Here is a 17,865-nt window from a genome sequence, read left to right on the forward strand (position 1 = left end):
TGACTAATGCTGTAATAAGAGCTTTTGTGTGGTTCAATATCACTTAGCATTGGATTTTCAGATCATGACTTAGAGGCAATTACTGTGTACCCCCAGCAAGGTGGAAGCTGAATGCTCTACTCCCTCTGATTATATCTCCAGAAAGTACATGCCAATAACAGTCTGAGCATTGATTTCATGTTGATTAATACTAATAGTGGAATATAAAAGGACATCACTCATCATACAAGTTCATCAGTCAGTTTATAGCAAACTGGTCTCTTGAAGAACATTCCAAGAAAGCTTCCAAGTATGTGACTATACCACAGGTCTACTTACAGGTCAACTTTACTGCTAATATGCAATTTAAGTGTCAAAGTCAGAAAACCAGTCCTGTGCCCAGTCAGATGGCAGAGGGAGATGTAGAGGTAATTGATAGTCTTTTCCAACCTAATTGATTCTCTGATTCTGTGGTACCTTTGAGATGAAAACTAGTGTCTGCAGGGATAAGAGCAAATGAGGTGTAAAATATCCCTTTGAAAGAGCTTTTGGAGACTGGGACTTAATTCCCTTGAAAGAAGTTCCCACTTATTATTGCTAGGAAAAGGTATAATAAATAGGAACTAAACTATGATCTGAAGTTAAGTATCTCTCTTAATTCAAAATATTTTATGTTTTAAATCTTTTAAGTTGGCCTTTAAAGCTGGAAAAATATGAACCATTGCTTAACAGAGTCAAGCTATATCTCAGAGAGTTTGAGAGCAGCATGGAGAAGAAGGAGATTTTTTTCTTGTGTTTATATTGAGTTTTATATGGCTGCATAAAAAGATAGCTTTGAATTGGGTTTTGCCACTATTGCATTGTAAACATGGGAGTATTGTTCTGAAACCAGGGAATTTATTTCAAATTGATCTATCTGTGGCAGAACAGAATCTACATATTAACACTATTAAACATCTACTTAACCTGTCCCTTTGTGTTTCTCTTTACTTTGCACCATACTTAACAAATTCAGGGATTTGTCAGGGAATGCTCCTACCTTAAAATATGAAATAGTGGTGGAAAAATCTATTTATCTATTTCAAAAAGAGCATAGTAAGTTGAAAACTTGGATAATATCTAGCTTTTCTAGGAGTATTTCTAGTACTTCAACTCATGTATTTATATACTTAACACTAAACAGGCAGTGCAAATCACAATCCATTTCCTGGCCAGTAGAGATGTATTTAGTCAGACCTTGCTGACCTTTCTTGACTTTGTAACACAGGTCTCTGACAGCTGCACATGTGACAATGTCCTTGTTTCCTCATAATGAGGAGAGGCCACAACAGATTTCAAAGCAGGTTATGAACACAAATATGTATAATACATTTGTAATTTTCAGTGACCTACATTTCATACAGCTACATGACAAGTTACCAGCTCAGTCACTTTTCGAAGACAGCTTCAGAGAGTTAAGGTTTGTCCATTTTACATATACCAAACATATGACAGTCAGATGGTACAATCTTTTTGTATTCAGCTTTTGAACAGACTGCATTTTTAAGCTTTCTTTCCACAGATTAATACTAGGGGAATCCTCTAGATTAGGGGAGAAAAGTGGGACACAAGGAGTCCTCTGAAGTTTAGTTTTCTGACTGACTTGAAACTCTTGTGATAGTAAGGTTAACTCCACAGTTACTTGTCATTTTCTTGCCCCCTGAAGCCTTTCCAGTGGAGTCTGATGGAAGCAAGAGAGCTTTTACAGTACAAATCTTCATGGTGCTTTTTCCCATGTACTCACTCTTCTTCACAAACTCTTGTATTTCAGGGTAGAGAAGAGCTAGAATTAGTACAGAGAAGGGCAATCAGAATGACCAAAGATCATTTTGGGAGAAAAATTAAATAGAATAGTCCACTGTAGTCTGGAATAAAAACAGCTGAGGGAGAACATGTTCAATGCATAAAGAATCATGAGCGATGGGGAGAAAACAGGGGATTCTTATGAAGTGCTTCTCAAAGCACAAAAGGTAGGTAGCTTCAAAAACTTGAGAAAAAGAAGATAAAACTGGTTAAAAAAGAATTTTCTTTTGTTTGCACACAACTTGGCTGTGGAACTCACTGCCAGAGGGTGGTTGTGCAGGTCACAAGCATAATAAAGTTTCAAAAGGAAGTAGGTACATTCCCAGAAGAAAAATCCACTAGGTATTATTTATGAAGATAAAACCACTGTCTCAGGAAGTGCCTAGTCTTCAATTTAACAGAAACTGGGAGAGTTCAGCATAGGGAAGGGCATTATACTTTTTCTGCCCTTTCTTTAAGAATCCCCAACTAACTTCTGTCACAAATACAACTGCTAGGTAAAAACGACCTTGATGTGATCCAGAATAGCTGATCTGTGTCCCTGATGCCTTCTTCAACTGCCTTGGCAAAGAAAAAGATTATGGTAAATTGAAGACAGTCATGGTGATTTTTGTTTTTTGTCTCTCTTTGCAGAAAATGTATCTTCAATGAAGTCAGAAAGTCTTGTCTCATATTTCTTCCCTGGCATGGATCTGAAGATTTTACATTTGCTTCAACTGTTCTTCACAGAATAAATGCTGTGAGGCTGTTCTGAAAAGAAAGTTCTGAATATATGTTGGCTTTATTTACAGCTACCACTCTAGAGGCTTTCCCCCCCTAACTCTGTAATCCTGCACTGAGCAGCACTGATGCTTAATGTGCTTTGCCATGCTCAGAAAGGTCATACTTTGAAGGGTGCAAAAAGCAGCAGCAGCTCAGGAAGGACTTCACTGAACCCCCATCTCTAGCCTCTGGTAATTTGCTGTGTAGTCAGGCAAAAAATGACAGATGCCACCCCACCATCAGGGGTATGCTTATAGTCTAGACAGCCATAATCAAAATCCTGAAAAGGGTCTTGCTTGTCTGGGTCTTGATGCCCTCTGGGAGAGAGAAGAAAGGGTACCTCCATCTGATATCAGGTGTCACAAGGTGTAATGGTGAGCCCATGCTCCAGCTACAGCTCCCTTCACTTCAAATATTTTTAGCAATTTATCCTTTATAAGGGGAGTCACATGTACAGAGCTTCCTGAGCAAAACGGAGCCCAAGCTTCTGACTGCTGGTCAGTCCAGTTACAGGAGTGCTTCTGGGAAGAGTAATTTTGAAAAATCTGGCTAGGCATAATTTTTGAACCATGGAACCAAGGGGTTTTCCTGTCATTAGAGGGAATTCCTTAGCATTTTGTAACTAAATTTGTAAGAAGTTCTTACAGAACTAGAACTAGAACTAGAACTAGAACTAGAACTAGAACTAGAACTAGAACTAGCATGGGACACAGCCCATTTCTTTGGTCCACACTTTCCAGCATCTGCGGTATACAATGAGATCAAGAATATTGTTAAAATGGCCAAAGCACAGGTAATACATGAGTGATAATGTCTAATGGAAAATATATGTGATTATCTCACAGTCTAACATGCCTGTCTCATACTTTTCCACTACATTTTTTAATTCTCTCTTATGTTCCCAAAGACTAAAATTACAGGGCAGGTGTGTGCATGGACAATATGGCTTACACTATCAGAAAAGATTAAAAATAAGACCACATTGCCTTCCTTGGCTACTAGAAGGCACAGAGACATAGTAGCATGGAGACCTTTGAAGTCAAGCAAATGCTGCTTACCAGCCTGGACAGAGAATTGTACTATTACTCCAGGTATCTTGAGTAGCTTGGCTTTGCTTACACACTCCTTGGCTGTGCTCAGAGCTGTGAAAGTATCCTGCGATATAATCAGCATTCACGTAATGCAAAAGATCAGTACCACTGGCATTGCCAGGCAAGAGCTACAAAAGCACACTGCACATCTGCTACTGCTTCTTAGTGATATATGACCACTGCATCATGCAGATACCAGATCTATACAGGAGCCTTCTGGCTTCAGCTGTGCAGGGGATCAAGAGCACTGACTCCTAGGTAGCCCTACCACTATAGAAGGCTGCTCTGCGCATCCAGGACAAAGCAAGGAGGATTTATAAGCTGTAAGGGTGACCATAGAAGGCTTAATTCTCTCTTCATGGCAGAAGAGAGGAGCCTTTATCACCATTATCCCTACTCTGTAGCTGGACTTCCAGATATTGTGACATTTTAGGACACTTGCCTTGAAACAGCGTCCAGAGCATATGATTAAATATAACCTCCTCCCTAAGCAAAGCTTATTCATGGAGAGACTTCCAGCAGGACATGGTTACTGTGTATTTATGTGAGTATATAGACAACAGACCCAAGGACTGATGGAGTCCTGTCCATCTGGAAACAGAAGGCCTCAAGTGAAAAGTTTCAACAAGCTGACTCATGCTGTTCTGACATTCGCAATGGGGAAGAGTCACGTGGCTTACTTGTTTCTCCTGCAAAATCTTACTGGCAGGCCTTAAGATGCTCTAAGGAGCCTGAACATGACCCTTGTTTCTCACAAGCTGATGACATTACTACTGAGAGAAAGTGTTTAGCAACACAGAGTCCATTTTGCTTGAACACATTGGACAGCGAGTGAAACACAAATGAATACAAATCTTGGTTCAGTGACATCGAGCATCTATGTAAAACACCATGGCTCTGATGAAGATGACAGCTGCAAAGGCCTTCTTGTAGATACTACAGAGAAATTAAGCAGTAAGTTCATGATATACACAGCTAGAAATAATCTGAAATTAAAAATTAATTCCGTTTCATCAGTGGTTCCCTGAAAATATGCAATTAACTTTTAACAATTTACTACTTACAGATACATATTTGAGTGTTCCAGAGGTCCAAATGAACTCTGGTACATAATTTCTAGATTAAAAATACTTAAATCACCATCATAGTTCTTTTTGTTGTTGTTTTCCCCCCAGGAAAAACAAATCAAAGCCTTGAAAAGCTAGAAATCGACCCTCATGCTTGTTTGCACAATGCAGAATAAAGAGGAAGCACATGGGTGGGAAACAATTTATCATCACTTCAACTTGAGCCTTGACTTACAGCATTGTAGTGCCCTGACAATCTCAGCCACTAGCTATTGCTAGATTTTTCATTCCAAGGAAGGTGGCAGAGCATGCTCAGAGATAAGAAACTTTGGGAAACTACTTTCAGTTTCTTAAAGGTTGTTTTATGGCCTGAAATTGGAAGCTAAATGGTATTTCTGTTAAAGGTTGGGGGTTTTTGATTAGGGTGTGTTTTTTTGTTTGTTTCTTCGTTGGTTGTTGTTGTTGGGCTTTTTATTTGGTTGGCTGGTTTTTTAAATTCTTAGTATTGTAGCACTAGGCTACACTTTTTCACCTCCAGCAATAATCTATGCACCTCTAGACCTTTCTGGCATTATTCTAAACCCTTTTCTTTTCTGACAGGTCTTTTACATTCTGGCTTTAAAAGGCAACTATGGATTATGCATTCATTATATGTCTGAACACAGGATGAGCCCTTGTAAGTATTTGGACAAGGGACAGCCTTTGAAAGCTCAATATCCTATGGGAAATGCTATGGCTGATTCACCAGGTGCCAATATCCTGCCTGGTAATTCACTATTGGTACTCTTCCAATTAGCAGTAGGAGACATAACCGCTAATACTGCCAGCTGTTACCTGGAATGCCTTTCTTATCTGCTGTCTTTCTCTTTTCATTGTCTGCTTGTTTTCTTGTCTCTTTTAAGAGAGATTCTGCAAGAAGACGAGGACATTGTAACACTCAATTAAGCGACGCAGTCACAAAAAGGGCAACTAGCATATAAGCTAGAGATAAGGCAGGGAAGCAGCAAACAGAAGGCGGCAGGAGGTTTGGTGGGGAGGAAGAGTTCCGGGTGTGAGGAGGAAGGTCTGAGCTAGTGGAGTGGCTGCTCTTTCTCCTGGAGTCTGGCTTGTTGGTGACATTAAGGTGTGCGTTCCTGTGAAGGCAGAGACAGGTAGCTTAATTTCTTCTGCACTTGCCAGCTAAGGAGAAAGGCACAGATCTCACAGCTACTGATTTGACCGCACTGGTTGCAGGGTATACCCAGCGCCGGCACTCCCGCGGCCGCGCCGGCCTGGCTCCCTGCCTCCGGCCCGGTGCGGGAGCGCCCGCGGCTCCGCAGGGCGCTGCGGGACAGCGGGGCTGCGCTGCGGCAGCGCAGCCGGCAGCGGAGCGCCGGGCAGCGGGAACCTGCCCCGCAGGCCCAGACTGCGCTCAGCGGCAGCGGCCGCGGCCCCGGCGGGACCCAAGCGCACACCCAGCGCCCGCCTCCCGCCGCCCGCGGCGGGCAGGCCGGGGCTGCCAGCGCCCCCCGCCCGCTGGTCGCCATGGCGACCCGCCTGCCCGCCTCCCGCGGGGCCGCCGCTGCCGCCGCAGGGCCCGACTCCGGCGGCGCCGGCTCCGCTCCACTCCGCGCCTCCTCCAACCCCAGCGCCGGGAGGGAGTCCCTGCGCGCCCGCGGGCAGGGCCAGGCCCGCCCCAGCCCCGCTGCGCCAGCGGGGCCTGCCCGGGGTGGGAGAGAAGGAGGAGGAGGGACTCCGCAGCGGCAACAACTGACGTGTCCCCGCCATGGAGCTCGGCGTGATTCATCAGCGGCAGCGGGGCGGCAGCGGGGTGCCGCGCTCCGCTCCCGCCTAGGCACTGCCGCGGCGGGGACAGCTCCGGCACCGCTCCGCCGCCCGCGCCGCCCTCCTCCTCCTCTTCCTCGCCGCCTCTCCTCTTCCCCCGCGGCAAGGCGAATATCCCGGGGGAGGCAAGATGGAAGAAATCCTGCGAAAGCTGCAGAAGGAGGCTTCGGGGAGCAAGCACAGGGCCATCAAGGAGAGCTGCACCTGGGCCATCGGTAAGGGGCGCGGGCGGCGGCGCCGGGCCGCCCGCGGGGGAGCGGAGCGGGGCCGGAGCCGCCGATGGAGCGGCTCTGTAAGGCAGGGGGCAGGGGGACCTCAACAAACTTGTTCCGCTCTAAGGAAAGCCTCCTTAGCTGAGCTTCCAGCGGCTGGGAAGAGAGCGGAGCACCTGGGCCGTTCAAAATGCCCGGGAGCTCCGCGCTGCTGGAAGGGGCCGTGGCACCTGCTGCCGATCCCGGAGAGCATCCCCGCCCTCACCTTCCCCACCGCCTGGATCTGCTTCGTGGCGCTTGCGAGGCAGATATGCCGGTATTAGTAGCTGTCAGTTTCCGTGTATGTTTTGGAGGTGCTGTATTTTTCTTTAGAGGCCCCCTCCCTCCTTTAAATCATCGTAAAAAACCAAGCAATACAGATTTTACGCTGGCTTATGTTCGGGAATCTGTTTTAAAAGCTAGAAGTTTTGTTCTGCTGGATTACATGAGCTCTTTTATCTTTGCAATATAATGATCAGTATAACGAGTTAATCTCTCAAGGGAGCACAAGCTTAGGTATATTTTAGTATCCACCCATTTTCTGAGATTGTGTCTTGAAGTGGTTTTTGACATTCACAACCTAGAACACTGATCATCAGCACCCTTAATTTAAATCAGTTTAACTGGGATATTTTCAATTGCTTTAAATTTTTGGGTTTTATCCATTCATAGCTACAACATTCCATGTAGATCAGACCTGTTGCTGTCTTATTACTGGTGTTTCATCATGATGTTGCATGAGTTGCTTCATTAATTGCGTGTTAGCCTTGCACAGCAGCCATGCAAGTATCCTCTATACTGTTCCAGTTTTAGTGGATGTGCTGCTGAAGTGCTGATAAGTGAAAGGGAAAAGATGGTACTCGATGCCTTCTCATTGGGCATGCAACGTCCTGGCAGATTTATGCAAAGCTTTGGCAGCGCGGAGCAGCAGTGATTGTTGTTCTGTCAGGTGGAGTAGGTATAAACGTTAGGATCATTGGCTCAGAGGCTGTAGCCAGATGTATCAACTGTGGTTGAACTCAGAAGTTTCTTTTAAAAGCTCTGTTGTTTTCTTTAATTATACAGAAACCTTGGATTCTCCCGATGCTGCTATCAAGATACCACCATATCAGCTGAGGTAAGAACATTGAACTTGAGTTCTGTAGAGCTTGTGAGTATTTGTAAAACTGAAGAAAAAATTTTGAATTAAAAGTGAGGTAGAGGAGTGGGCTGCATCTATGTGATTTCTGTAGTTTTTAGATATGCATACCTAAGCTGGTAGTAGTAGATAATTTTCTGATTAGCCCTTGGCCTTTGGCCCTGAATGAAATCAAAGGAAATGTGTTAAAATGGGCATGAGTATGTCTAGAGGTGACATTGGTTAGAAAAGAGGACTCTCTTATGGGCTAAAGAGTTTCCCTGCTAAATTCCATCTTTCAGTAAGAAGCAATGATGCTTCTTAGTTCTTCTCAGTGTGCTTGTGTTCTTTTAAATCTAAATCAGGTTTTGTTACTGAAAATAAATATTCCGGAAACTAAAAAGTTATATCATCATATAGCTAGGACACTGACTAGGAACCAAAATAATACAGTTTCTATGCCTACTTCTTCCTTTAGCCTGCTAGATTATCTTGAGTGAGCCTTCTCCCTTCTTCCCACCTCAGTTTGTGCACATATAAAATGGGAGAGGTGGCATGGCCCTGATTTGTCTAGCTATTTAAAATCTCATTTTGGAAATTATCATTGTTATGGAGTAGGTAAATAGGTAAAATTATTCACTGTCCTTTTTGACAGAACCATTAGGAGTCATCAAAGAAAACTAGCAAGTGCAGTGTTTAAAACAAAAGCATGTTCTTTCATACAGCTTAATAGTTAAGATGTGAAATGCTTAGGCTTGCCTTATTAGAGAATGTAATGGATGCTGAAAGATTGTGTGCATGCAAAAACCACCTCAACAAATCCATGAAAGAAATTGATTGAAATCTATCAGATGCACAGGTACCATTCTTATTCAGAAGTACCCTAATCAGAGGTGATCAAGCTTACAAGGGAGGATGTAGGAATGCTGCTGTATGTTTGGCCTGTCCTGTGATCCTCTCAGGTATCCACTGTGAGCTGCTGACAGGGGGGGGACATTTTTTTTGCTACAATATTACTTTCCCCAGAGTGTTTTTATCCCCTCAAGATTCCCTGATGCTTCTTTCATATATCCTTTGCAAGGAAAGGTAGGGATTGAAGAGCTGGTTATTCCAGAGCAGTCACCAGATGGGGAAAGAATAAGAGTAGTTCTTTTGCCACTCTAAATTCCTGTCAGCTGCAGTCCACAAGAGGCCTCAAATCAAATGGGGGATGGAGTAGCACAGGTCTGACATGACCAGTGCCAGACACAATGCGTTTCCAGCACAGAATGGAAACAACTGGATGACTAATTCTCAGTAGGTCCACTAGGATTATGTTTACTTGACACTGTGGCTGGAGAAAACTTGGCTCTTCACCTTCCCATTTATCTGCCTCTAATATGGTGTGTGGTCTGTGCCTTTAAGTGTTATTGTCATTCCCTATGAATTAATTAGCTGGCTGTTACCACATTTCTTCTTTTTCCCCTTGCCTACTACCTCTTTACAGAGAGGTCTTTTTCTCTTCTTCCTCTAGTGTTCTTAATGATATATTTGTTTAGATGGGGTATTTTTTCCACTGTAAATCCCACTTTTTTCAAGTAAAGTTAATACCTTTGCAGGTGTAGCTATGATTAAATAAGCTCTTAATGTTAGACTTGTCAGTAGCAATGCACATTATTACTGGATGTTTTGGAAAATGAAAGGTACACAAGAGCATTTGGACAAAAGCTTTTGTTGTGGGGTCCTTGGTGAGGCTCAGCCACACAGCCTTAGATAGTGTGGGAGATGTTGCTAAACATACCCTTCACTCTCTGATAACAAGCTACTGCCAGGCTCCAGATCAGCACACTGGGCCACATCTTGGGCTGGAATTTGCCTGCAGGACGTGCAAATTAGATAAAAGTTCTTCTCTTGGTATTTGTTAAAAAGCAGCACTGTGATGGCTTGGTTCCTAAAGCTGGAAAAGAATAGCCTGGAAAGTAGAGCAATGGCTGTGCCCAGAAGCACAGCCAAGATACAGGATGGAGATGTCCTGGCCGTGCCTCCTTTCTGCTTTCATCTTACATTAGGTGCAGGTTGTATCAGCTGCTGTAACACAGATCAGCCTCTGGCTGCTCATCCAGTTGGAATCTTAATCTACACTTCACACTTAGGTTCTTTTCTTTCTACAACTGAAGAATGAAGGCTGCTCTCAAGAATGAGAATAGCTAAACTATGTACTCACTTCTTTCTTACTTATAAAATAAAAAGCCATTTTCTGCTTCTGACGCCCCAGTTCTAGATGAGAAGAGGTTCTTTGTAAAGTTGTCTTCTGTAAAATTGTGGTCCTAGTGAGATGATGGGGAAGACAAGGTGTCTCTGTGTTTCCTCACACTATGAGCATTTGAGTTCAAAGGGTTTTTGACTTGTATACTTATATCAGCTACATACCTACCTCCACTGTAGTATGGGGGTAGACTGTGTTCTGTCTTGTTCCTGACCTATCCATCATTTCATCTTGTGTTGGACTTGAGTTGCTGAACGTGAGGCAGACCGCACTACAATTCCCTGATGTCTGTGCAATTAACTGGGGACATCAGCTGTAGCATTTGCACGGGAGCTGTTCCCAGTAGTTATCTGGTAGCAGTTTAGATAGCACATGCCTGCTATGTTTGGGAGCACCTTTGCCCCAAGGGAGTCCCAGTGACTGACCATCCAGATTGGAATGTATTTCTTTAATTAGTTTGATAGAAGGCTGTTGGGTATATCTTCAGGGAGCTAGATCAGATTGTTTTGCTATTCAACTTCCTTTGATGTTAATTGGACTTACGAATTAAAATCCCCATTAATGACCTTGCATATTGATTCTAGTGAGGGTCATTATTTAAATGTCTCACTTCCTAAAGAAATACAAATCTCCCACAAACACAGAGTTTCCCACAAAGTCTTGTCAGCTCTGCCTTGAGATAGGAATGTGTGTGTGATTTTTCAGTATTTTTAACTTATGATCAGAGTATTGGGCAAGGGTGCAAGATAATAACAAAGATTAAAGCGGATCAAGATGGAAATGGCCTTAAGTCAGTTCAAGGCTTTACTGTAGATGTTCCATGAATTCTTGAGAAGGGAGAGTCACATAAGCCATTGGTAACTGGCCTCTTGTGATCTGTCTAGGATGATGGTATTTGTCTCTGAATATGAGTTGTGAAAATTGGATATATACTAAGTGCTTAAGGAGGCTTGGTGGCTGACTTATAAATAATGAATTAGATAAGAGAAATTGATGTGCTTGTATTTTAATTGGTGAATTGATCACATGGAAAATAGCTTAAGAGACCTTAATGTTGTCTGCCAGCAAACAGTTGTTTGCTACTCAGCTGGGCTATATTCAGTTCAGCATTTTCAGGATGGCAAATTCTCCCCTAAGGCCAGCACTATACACTGAACAAGGTTCTCTTCTTGGCTTGTTGTGACTTTAGAGGCTGAAATATGAGCTATAAAAGGTAACTGAACAGACACAAGCAAGTGAGCTTTGAAAAAAGATGTTTGATTGGAGCAGTTTAATACTCATGAGGATTATCTGCATATCAGAGGATAAAATAAGAGGCTAGACAGCAGTTGCCAGTCACATACTGCTTTGAAAAAACTTGGGATTGCCAGAGTTTCTTGGAATGCATTATGTCATTAAGTCATGCCTTATAGGCTATGTAAAACTTGGTGACTTGCTATCAGCACAGACTTTGCTGGAAAGAAGAGATTGGTTGGGACTTCTGAAGGGGCTTTTCTTTTTGGAAGAAATGTGAATTGGGTTTGCATGGCCAGGTTTTGGTAGCAGGGGGGCTACAGCAGTGTCTTCTGTGAGAAGCTGCCAGAAGCTTCCCCTGTGTCCAGCAGAGCCAATGCCAGCTGGCTTCAAGACAGAAGTGCCCCTGGCCAAATCTGGGCTAGTCAGAAATGGTGGCAACCCCTCTGTGGTAACAAATTTAAGAAGAGGAAAAGAAGTTGTTTTGCAGATGTAATTGCTTCCAGAGTGGGGTGAGAATATGTGAGAGGAACTACTCTGCAGACACCAAGGTCAGTGAAGAAGGACAAGGAGGAGGTGCTCCAGGTGCCTGAGCTCAGATTCCCCTGAAACCCATAGTGCAGACTGTGGAGAAGCACCTATGCCCCTGCAGCTCATGGAGGTCCATGGGGGCACAGAGATCCACCTGCAGCCCATGGAGGAAACCCACACTGGAGCAGGTGGATGCCTGAGAGGAGGCTGTCAGCCTGTGGGGCCTGTGCTGGAGCAGGTTCCTGGCAGGTATCTGTGGACTCATGAACAGAGAAGCAGTTTTCCTGGTAGGACTTGAATCCTTGTGGAGGACCCACACTGAAGCAGGTTGTGACTCCTTTCCCTAAGCCATGGCAGGAACAACGTGTGATGAACTGAGCATAACCCACATTCCCTGCCTCCCTGTGTCTCTGTGTGGGAAGAGGGAGGAGTGGGAGGGAAGGTGTTTAGGTCTTATTTTACTTCTCATTACCCTGCTCTGGTTTTGGTAATAACAAATTCAATTAGAGTCTCTAATTTGAGTCAATTTTGCCTGTGGCAGTATCTGGAGAGTGATCTCTCTCTCTGTCCATACCTCAAACCATGAATCTTTCATTATATTTTCTCTCCCCTGTCCAGCTGGGGAGGGGAGTGACAGAGTGGCTTTGGTGAGAGCCTGGCATCCAGTCAGGGTCAACCCACTAAAATCCTTCTTACACTTTTCTCTGGCCTTTTAAAAGTGATCAGTATTTCTGGAGATTACAACTGGAAAGTCAGAAGTCAGTGAGGAGCAGGGCCCTGTATAATAACCAGTTCATGTCCAATTCTGTGTCTTCCTGCTTGTGTCCCAGTGTTAATCATGTTGGTACTAGCTTTTGAGGGCAACTTGTGAACTTTTTCTATAGTCATGGACATGTGGGGGGTTGGACATTTGGGGATGAAAGTGGTATTTCTACTTTATTTTTATTTTTTTGGTATCTCTAGATTAGCATCTGACGTAGTTCTTGAGAAGTATACAGTTTATAATCTCTTAAAGAAAACAACACGCTCACTCATTTTACCTTACATGTGCTCAACAAATAATAAAAGCAGTAATTGTGGTGTGTTCATCACCAAACAAACAATGCTATAGAGACTTTCAATCCACTTAGCTTTGCAGGTAATTCATGCACTTACAGAATCTTGAGTCTTGGAATGCATTTCACCTTCTCTATTGTGAAAAAATGTTTGCGATTTCGTCGTTTTATGTCTTCTCCGATCTCTTAATTTTGTTCATGTTTTCTGTTAGGTTCTTTCTGCTGGGGGAGAGTGGCTAGAAAAGCTGATACATACATAGCAGATCCCCTGAACAGAAGTAAGGAGTGGGGAGAGAGGAATAGTGGTCTCTGAGGGTTTTGTTCTGGGGGGTGGTTTTAGCATATCTCTCTCTATTTTACTCTTTCTCTTCTTTTAAAACAATTTGTTTCCTGTTGTTGCTGTCATAACCACCTGGCATTAGATGCTCCTGTGCTTTCTTCCTGGATGTGACTGCTGGATGTGACTCATGCTGCTCAACCATTACATGGTCACTGTCTGCCATTCAGCAACTGAATTATGAGTTCCCTGGCAGGCAGCTGGCCAAGAAGAGATCCTAGTGACAGTGTGGATTACTGACCTGCATCTCCCATGCTGGCAGTTTACAGCCTGGATCCAGACTTGTGGGAGCACTTATGTAGTCCATTTGGTGTTTTGGATGGTGTATATGCACTGGTCTTGGTTTAAAATTTTGCATTCTCAGTCCTAATCTTGAGGAGTAGATGAGGGAAGGAAATTAGTGTTTAGAAAGGCAATGTGCCACTGATACAATATTTGAATCAATCTGCATGTTTAATCTGGGATATGTAAGTGGCCCTATTTCTTGTCCAATGGGCAGGTATTTTTATCTCAGCAAAATTTTGCATCTCTTCTGCAACCCCAAAAGACAGTGGTGCTGGGGAGGAAAGGGTAAGGGATATGTAGGGTCAGCCTCAGGAGTCCCTGAAAACCTGTTAGCTGGGGTTGTGACTCTTGATTGTATTGAGCAAAATTTAGCATTGTTATGAAGAAAGACCCATGGTTTCTGTTACTCTTATTTGTGAGCTTGAATGAGTTTTTTTCCTTTGGCTTCAGTGATGTTTTTCTAAAAGAGAAGTGCTTGCTCTTTCTGAAGCTAACTTTCTGCCTTTCCAGATGTTCCTTGTATTAGTGAACTATAATAATCACCACTGCCTTGGGTCTTTGTTCCTTTTATAGGCTCTTCTAAAAATTCATTCTACTTTTGTGACAAAAGCCACAGTCTTGGCTGGGCTGAAGTTAATTTTCCTCATGGGAGCCGGTAGAATGGAAGTGGGGAGTGGGGAGCGGCTGGGTGGGGCTGAGGATGAAAGCAGCCATAGTTTTAACTGTCTGACTTCTAACAGCAGCTGCGACTGAAATATTGACCTAAGGTTCTAGGGATGATAATGGGATAGCAGTATGTGTGTTTGTTTTAAACGTTTGATCACTTTCAGTGCTTGCAGAAGAGTAGAAAATGAGAACATCATGAAGCTTTTGATAATTGCCTTAGAGAATGAAATATGGTTGGGGGCGGGAAGAGGGGTGGCACTGGAGCTGAGAGGACTGTTTTCCTGCTAAATGGTGCAGGGAGAGGGGTGGCACTGAAACTGAGAGGACTGTTTTCCTGCTAAATGCTCTGCTCTGATCTTTGTGTGATGCTGTGCGAGTCCTGACTTTTCTTTGTTTTGAAAATGAAGAGGTGAGTGGAAATAATGAAAGTCTTTTCTCACATTTCCTTTATTTACATTCCATGAAAAGTAACAAAGCTGCAGGAAATTCACTACCTTTCATTTCCTTCAATGTTTGTTTTCTTAAGAAACTGAATATGCTGAAGTGCAGTGAGTATAAAATTACGTAATGCGTTGCAAACATGGGGATATTTTTAGCAACCATCCCTTAGGTCTGTCAAGATTTAGCGCTGAACTGCTGTGAAAGTTGAATGGCATTGCAGATTACAGCACTGACCTTCAAAATGTAACTAGTAATGACCAGAAATACACCTCATTCTCCTGTTTCTTCATCTGGTTTCTGTAACTCACAGCTGCAGTGGAGAAAAAGAGGTAATTTGCAGGATGTCCATGTGCTGGTACCTCTGTGTCTCTTTTTCCATTCCCTCAGCCTGCCTTCTTCCAGCATTGTAAAACTCCTCTTGATAGAAGCTTAATTCTCGTGAAACTCTTATTTGTCATTTTGTACTTAACATTTGAAACAAAATGCTTTCACTAGACAAATCTTTAGTTTCCCTTCTAAGTCTAGGGAAGAAAGATTTCATGGAATAGTTTGATAAGCTTTCAAAATTGTAGGCTGAGCAAGTCCAGCTTGTCACCTCATCTTCATACTCCAATTCAAATCAAAATCAACAAAATCACATAAAGGACACGGATTGCTTTATGATTAAGACCTGGTGGAGTTTACATGTGTCATCAAGCTTCTTAAGAGCTGAAATTGCAAGTGACTGTTGATACCTTGTGCACAAAGGGCAAATATCTGTGGGGGTGGATGTTCTAGGGAGAGCAATGATAACACATCAGAGATTACACTAGAGCTTTGGAGACTGGAAGCATCTGATTATTATTTTGGCCTTGTCCACCTTCCTTTAATATTGTGTAGAATCTTTTGCTGCCTCTCTTCCTCTCCTCTCAAATCAAAGTACGCCTTGTGCTTATAGGTGTTTTTTGTTCTGTTTTGTTCTCGTCTTGACAACAAGTTCCTATCTAGGAACTTTGTGTTTCTGTTAAAATCAAGATGTTATTAGCTAGTGTACAAGGAGGCACATGACCTCAGAAGTGCTCTCTGGCTGAGTGACTGTGCTGAGCTACTTAATTATGATTGTATGAATTCTGTGGTCTTGGCTGCACTGGGTTGGCTGGAGAATTAAATTGCTCATGTTTGCCTTACCCATGAATAGAGTTATGCTGCTTCTATGGTGGCAAATTCATTTATCTTAGGAAGGATGTAAATAAAAAAGATTATAAATACTATTATGTCACTTCTTTAATACCAAGCAGTTTTAAATTGCAATCTCACTCACAATTCCAGGTTGAAAAAAGAATTATTGAAGTTCTAGCTAGGAAACTGTGAAATTACATTTAGGCATAATTCTGCCCTTTTTTTCCCCCTGTGTCATTAAACATCCTCTGATAAGCAACTCATATTTCCCTGCAAAGACAGACTTATTTAACTGTTGGGTGAAGACTTCGTGTCTGGGTTTGAAAAGCAAAAGGATTGAAGGGAAGAGGGAATACATGAGAAAAAGAGGGAGGAAAAATTAAATACTGAGTTGGATGGGACTCTGAGAGAGAGCTGATGTCAGCAGCTGAGGTGAGAAAATTGGATATAGAAAGAAAAGGAACATTAACCTTAAGTCAGAGGAGAAGAAGCCTTTCTGTTGTAACTGGATAAAACCAAAGAGTTTTGTGCTCTGTAGGAAGGAAAAGAATGAAATTTATTAAAAAAAAAAAGATGCAAGTGGTGAGACAGAAAAATGAAAAGGCCTTCAGCGAAAGATTACAATTTAAAGGTGGAAGCTCACCTGATGTGTGCAAATATATGAGGCAAATCTTGTGATACAGGAAACATGCCCACAAGTGTCTCTGTGTTAGTGAGTAACTGGATTAAAATCCTGGCCCTGTTGATGCAAGCCAGCATTTATCTCTACATAGTTTGGCAACAGTCTCCCAACTGTTTCCTTTTTTTTCCAGGACCTGTAAATTGCAACACTGAGTGTTTGTTCATTCTTATACAGCACAGTAGCACCAAAGTTGTATAATGGTGCATGATCATCTTATAGTGGCACAGTGTCATAAAGATTTGTTGGTTTATTTTTTCTTGAAAAGGAAGGTTCTAACTGGAAGATTTCAGAATTTTGTTTTTTTCCTATTGCTCTACTATTTCTCTAAGTACTATTGACAAACTTGTACTTGAATAGAGGTAGAAATTTTAGTGCTAGAGGGGTCTGTTGTAATCATCTGGTTTGACTTCCTGCATTGTGGAGATGGGAGAACTTGCCCTGTATTTATATACTATGGATTCCAAACCTCTCTCCAACCTGAATTTGACTGTAGTTCTCTTTGTAAGTGGGATGATAATATTTCTGCAGTAATCATTTCTCTAGAATGTGAGCAAGGACTTAAATCTTCCTTCTTCTTGAAGAGTTATTACTTGAAAAATGATGCATTTATTCTATGTTCCTAGTCCAGGTTTTAAATACTTCCATTATGCCTAAACTTATTGGTGGAATCTTTTATCAATGTTCTCTAAACAAGTACAGGAAAAAAGATTTATGTTTCTATTTTGATATGTATATGTGTTCATATATACAACACTAGAATTTGTTTTATGTAAATTAAATCATTCCTATTTGTGCAAGGACAGTGTTTGCTTCTGTTTGTTTTACATAAGGGTAGCAGCTGTGGGTACTTGCAGAATTCTGAGAATTCGTCTCTACCAATTATTTTCTCATCATGGGCCAACTCTTCTTCTTGTATAAGTGATGCTAATAATATTGCACTGTGCTACTCTGTTCTTTTTAAGCAGCCAAGATGGAGAAAATATTTTCAATCATTGGTTACTCTGACTCTATGTCAGACTTTGGCTGTGACTTGATAAACAGTGTATCAGAAAATGGCAACTGTGGTGAATCAAATTCTTATCTGTTCTTTGACTGGGCTGTGAATTATTCGATGGAATGCAAACTGGATGCTGATAAGGCCTTGAGGTTCTGAATTTTGCTTCTCCTATGTAATTTCAGCAGGAAGATAATGCAGAGAGCTGTCTTATTTTTAATCTTTAATTTTCAGAAATGGGATTAAAAATAATAGGATTATCACCATTTGCATGAAGGGAAAAATGCTTCATTTATCATGCCCCT

The 17,865-nt window shown here is 42.3% G+C and overlaps 1 protein-coding gene across 2 annotated transcripts in view; it reads left to right on the plus strand.

Annotated features, from left to right (window-relative positions):
* Window positions 1-6,534: 6,534 nt before the first annotated feature.
* ARFGEF3 (ARFGEF family member 3) overlaps window positions 6,535-17,865 on the plus strand; it is a 93,818-nt gene continuing 82,487 nt past the window's right edge. For both annotated transcript variants that reach the window (XM_050972538.1, XM_009092799.4), the window contains exons 1-2: window positions 6,535-6,780; window positions 7,882-7,933. In XM_050972538.1, the coding sequence (XP_050828495.1) occupies window positions 6,696-6,780; window positions 7,882-7,933 (137 nt within the window). In that variant the 5' untranslated portion in view covers window positions 6,535-6,695. The remainder of the gene's footprint in view (window positions 6,781-7,881; window positions 7,934-17,865) is intronic.

This window comes from Serinus canaria, chromosome 3 (assembly GCF_022539315.1).
Source record: "Serinus canaria isolate serCan28SL12 chromosome 3, serCan2020, whole genome shotgun sequence".
Taxonomy (NCBI): Eukaryota; Metazoa; Chordata; class Aves; order Passeriformes; family Fringillidae; genus Serinus; species Serinus canaria.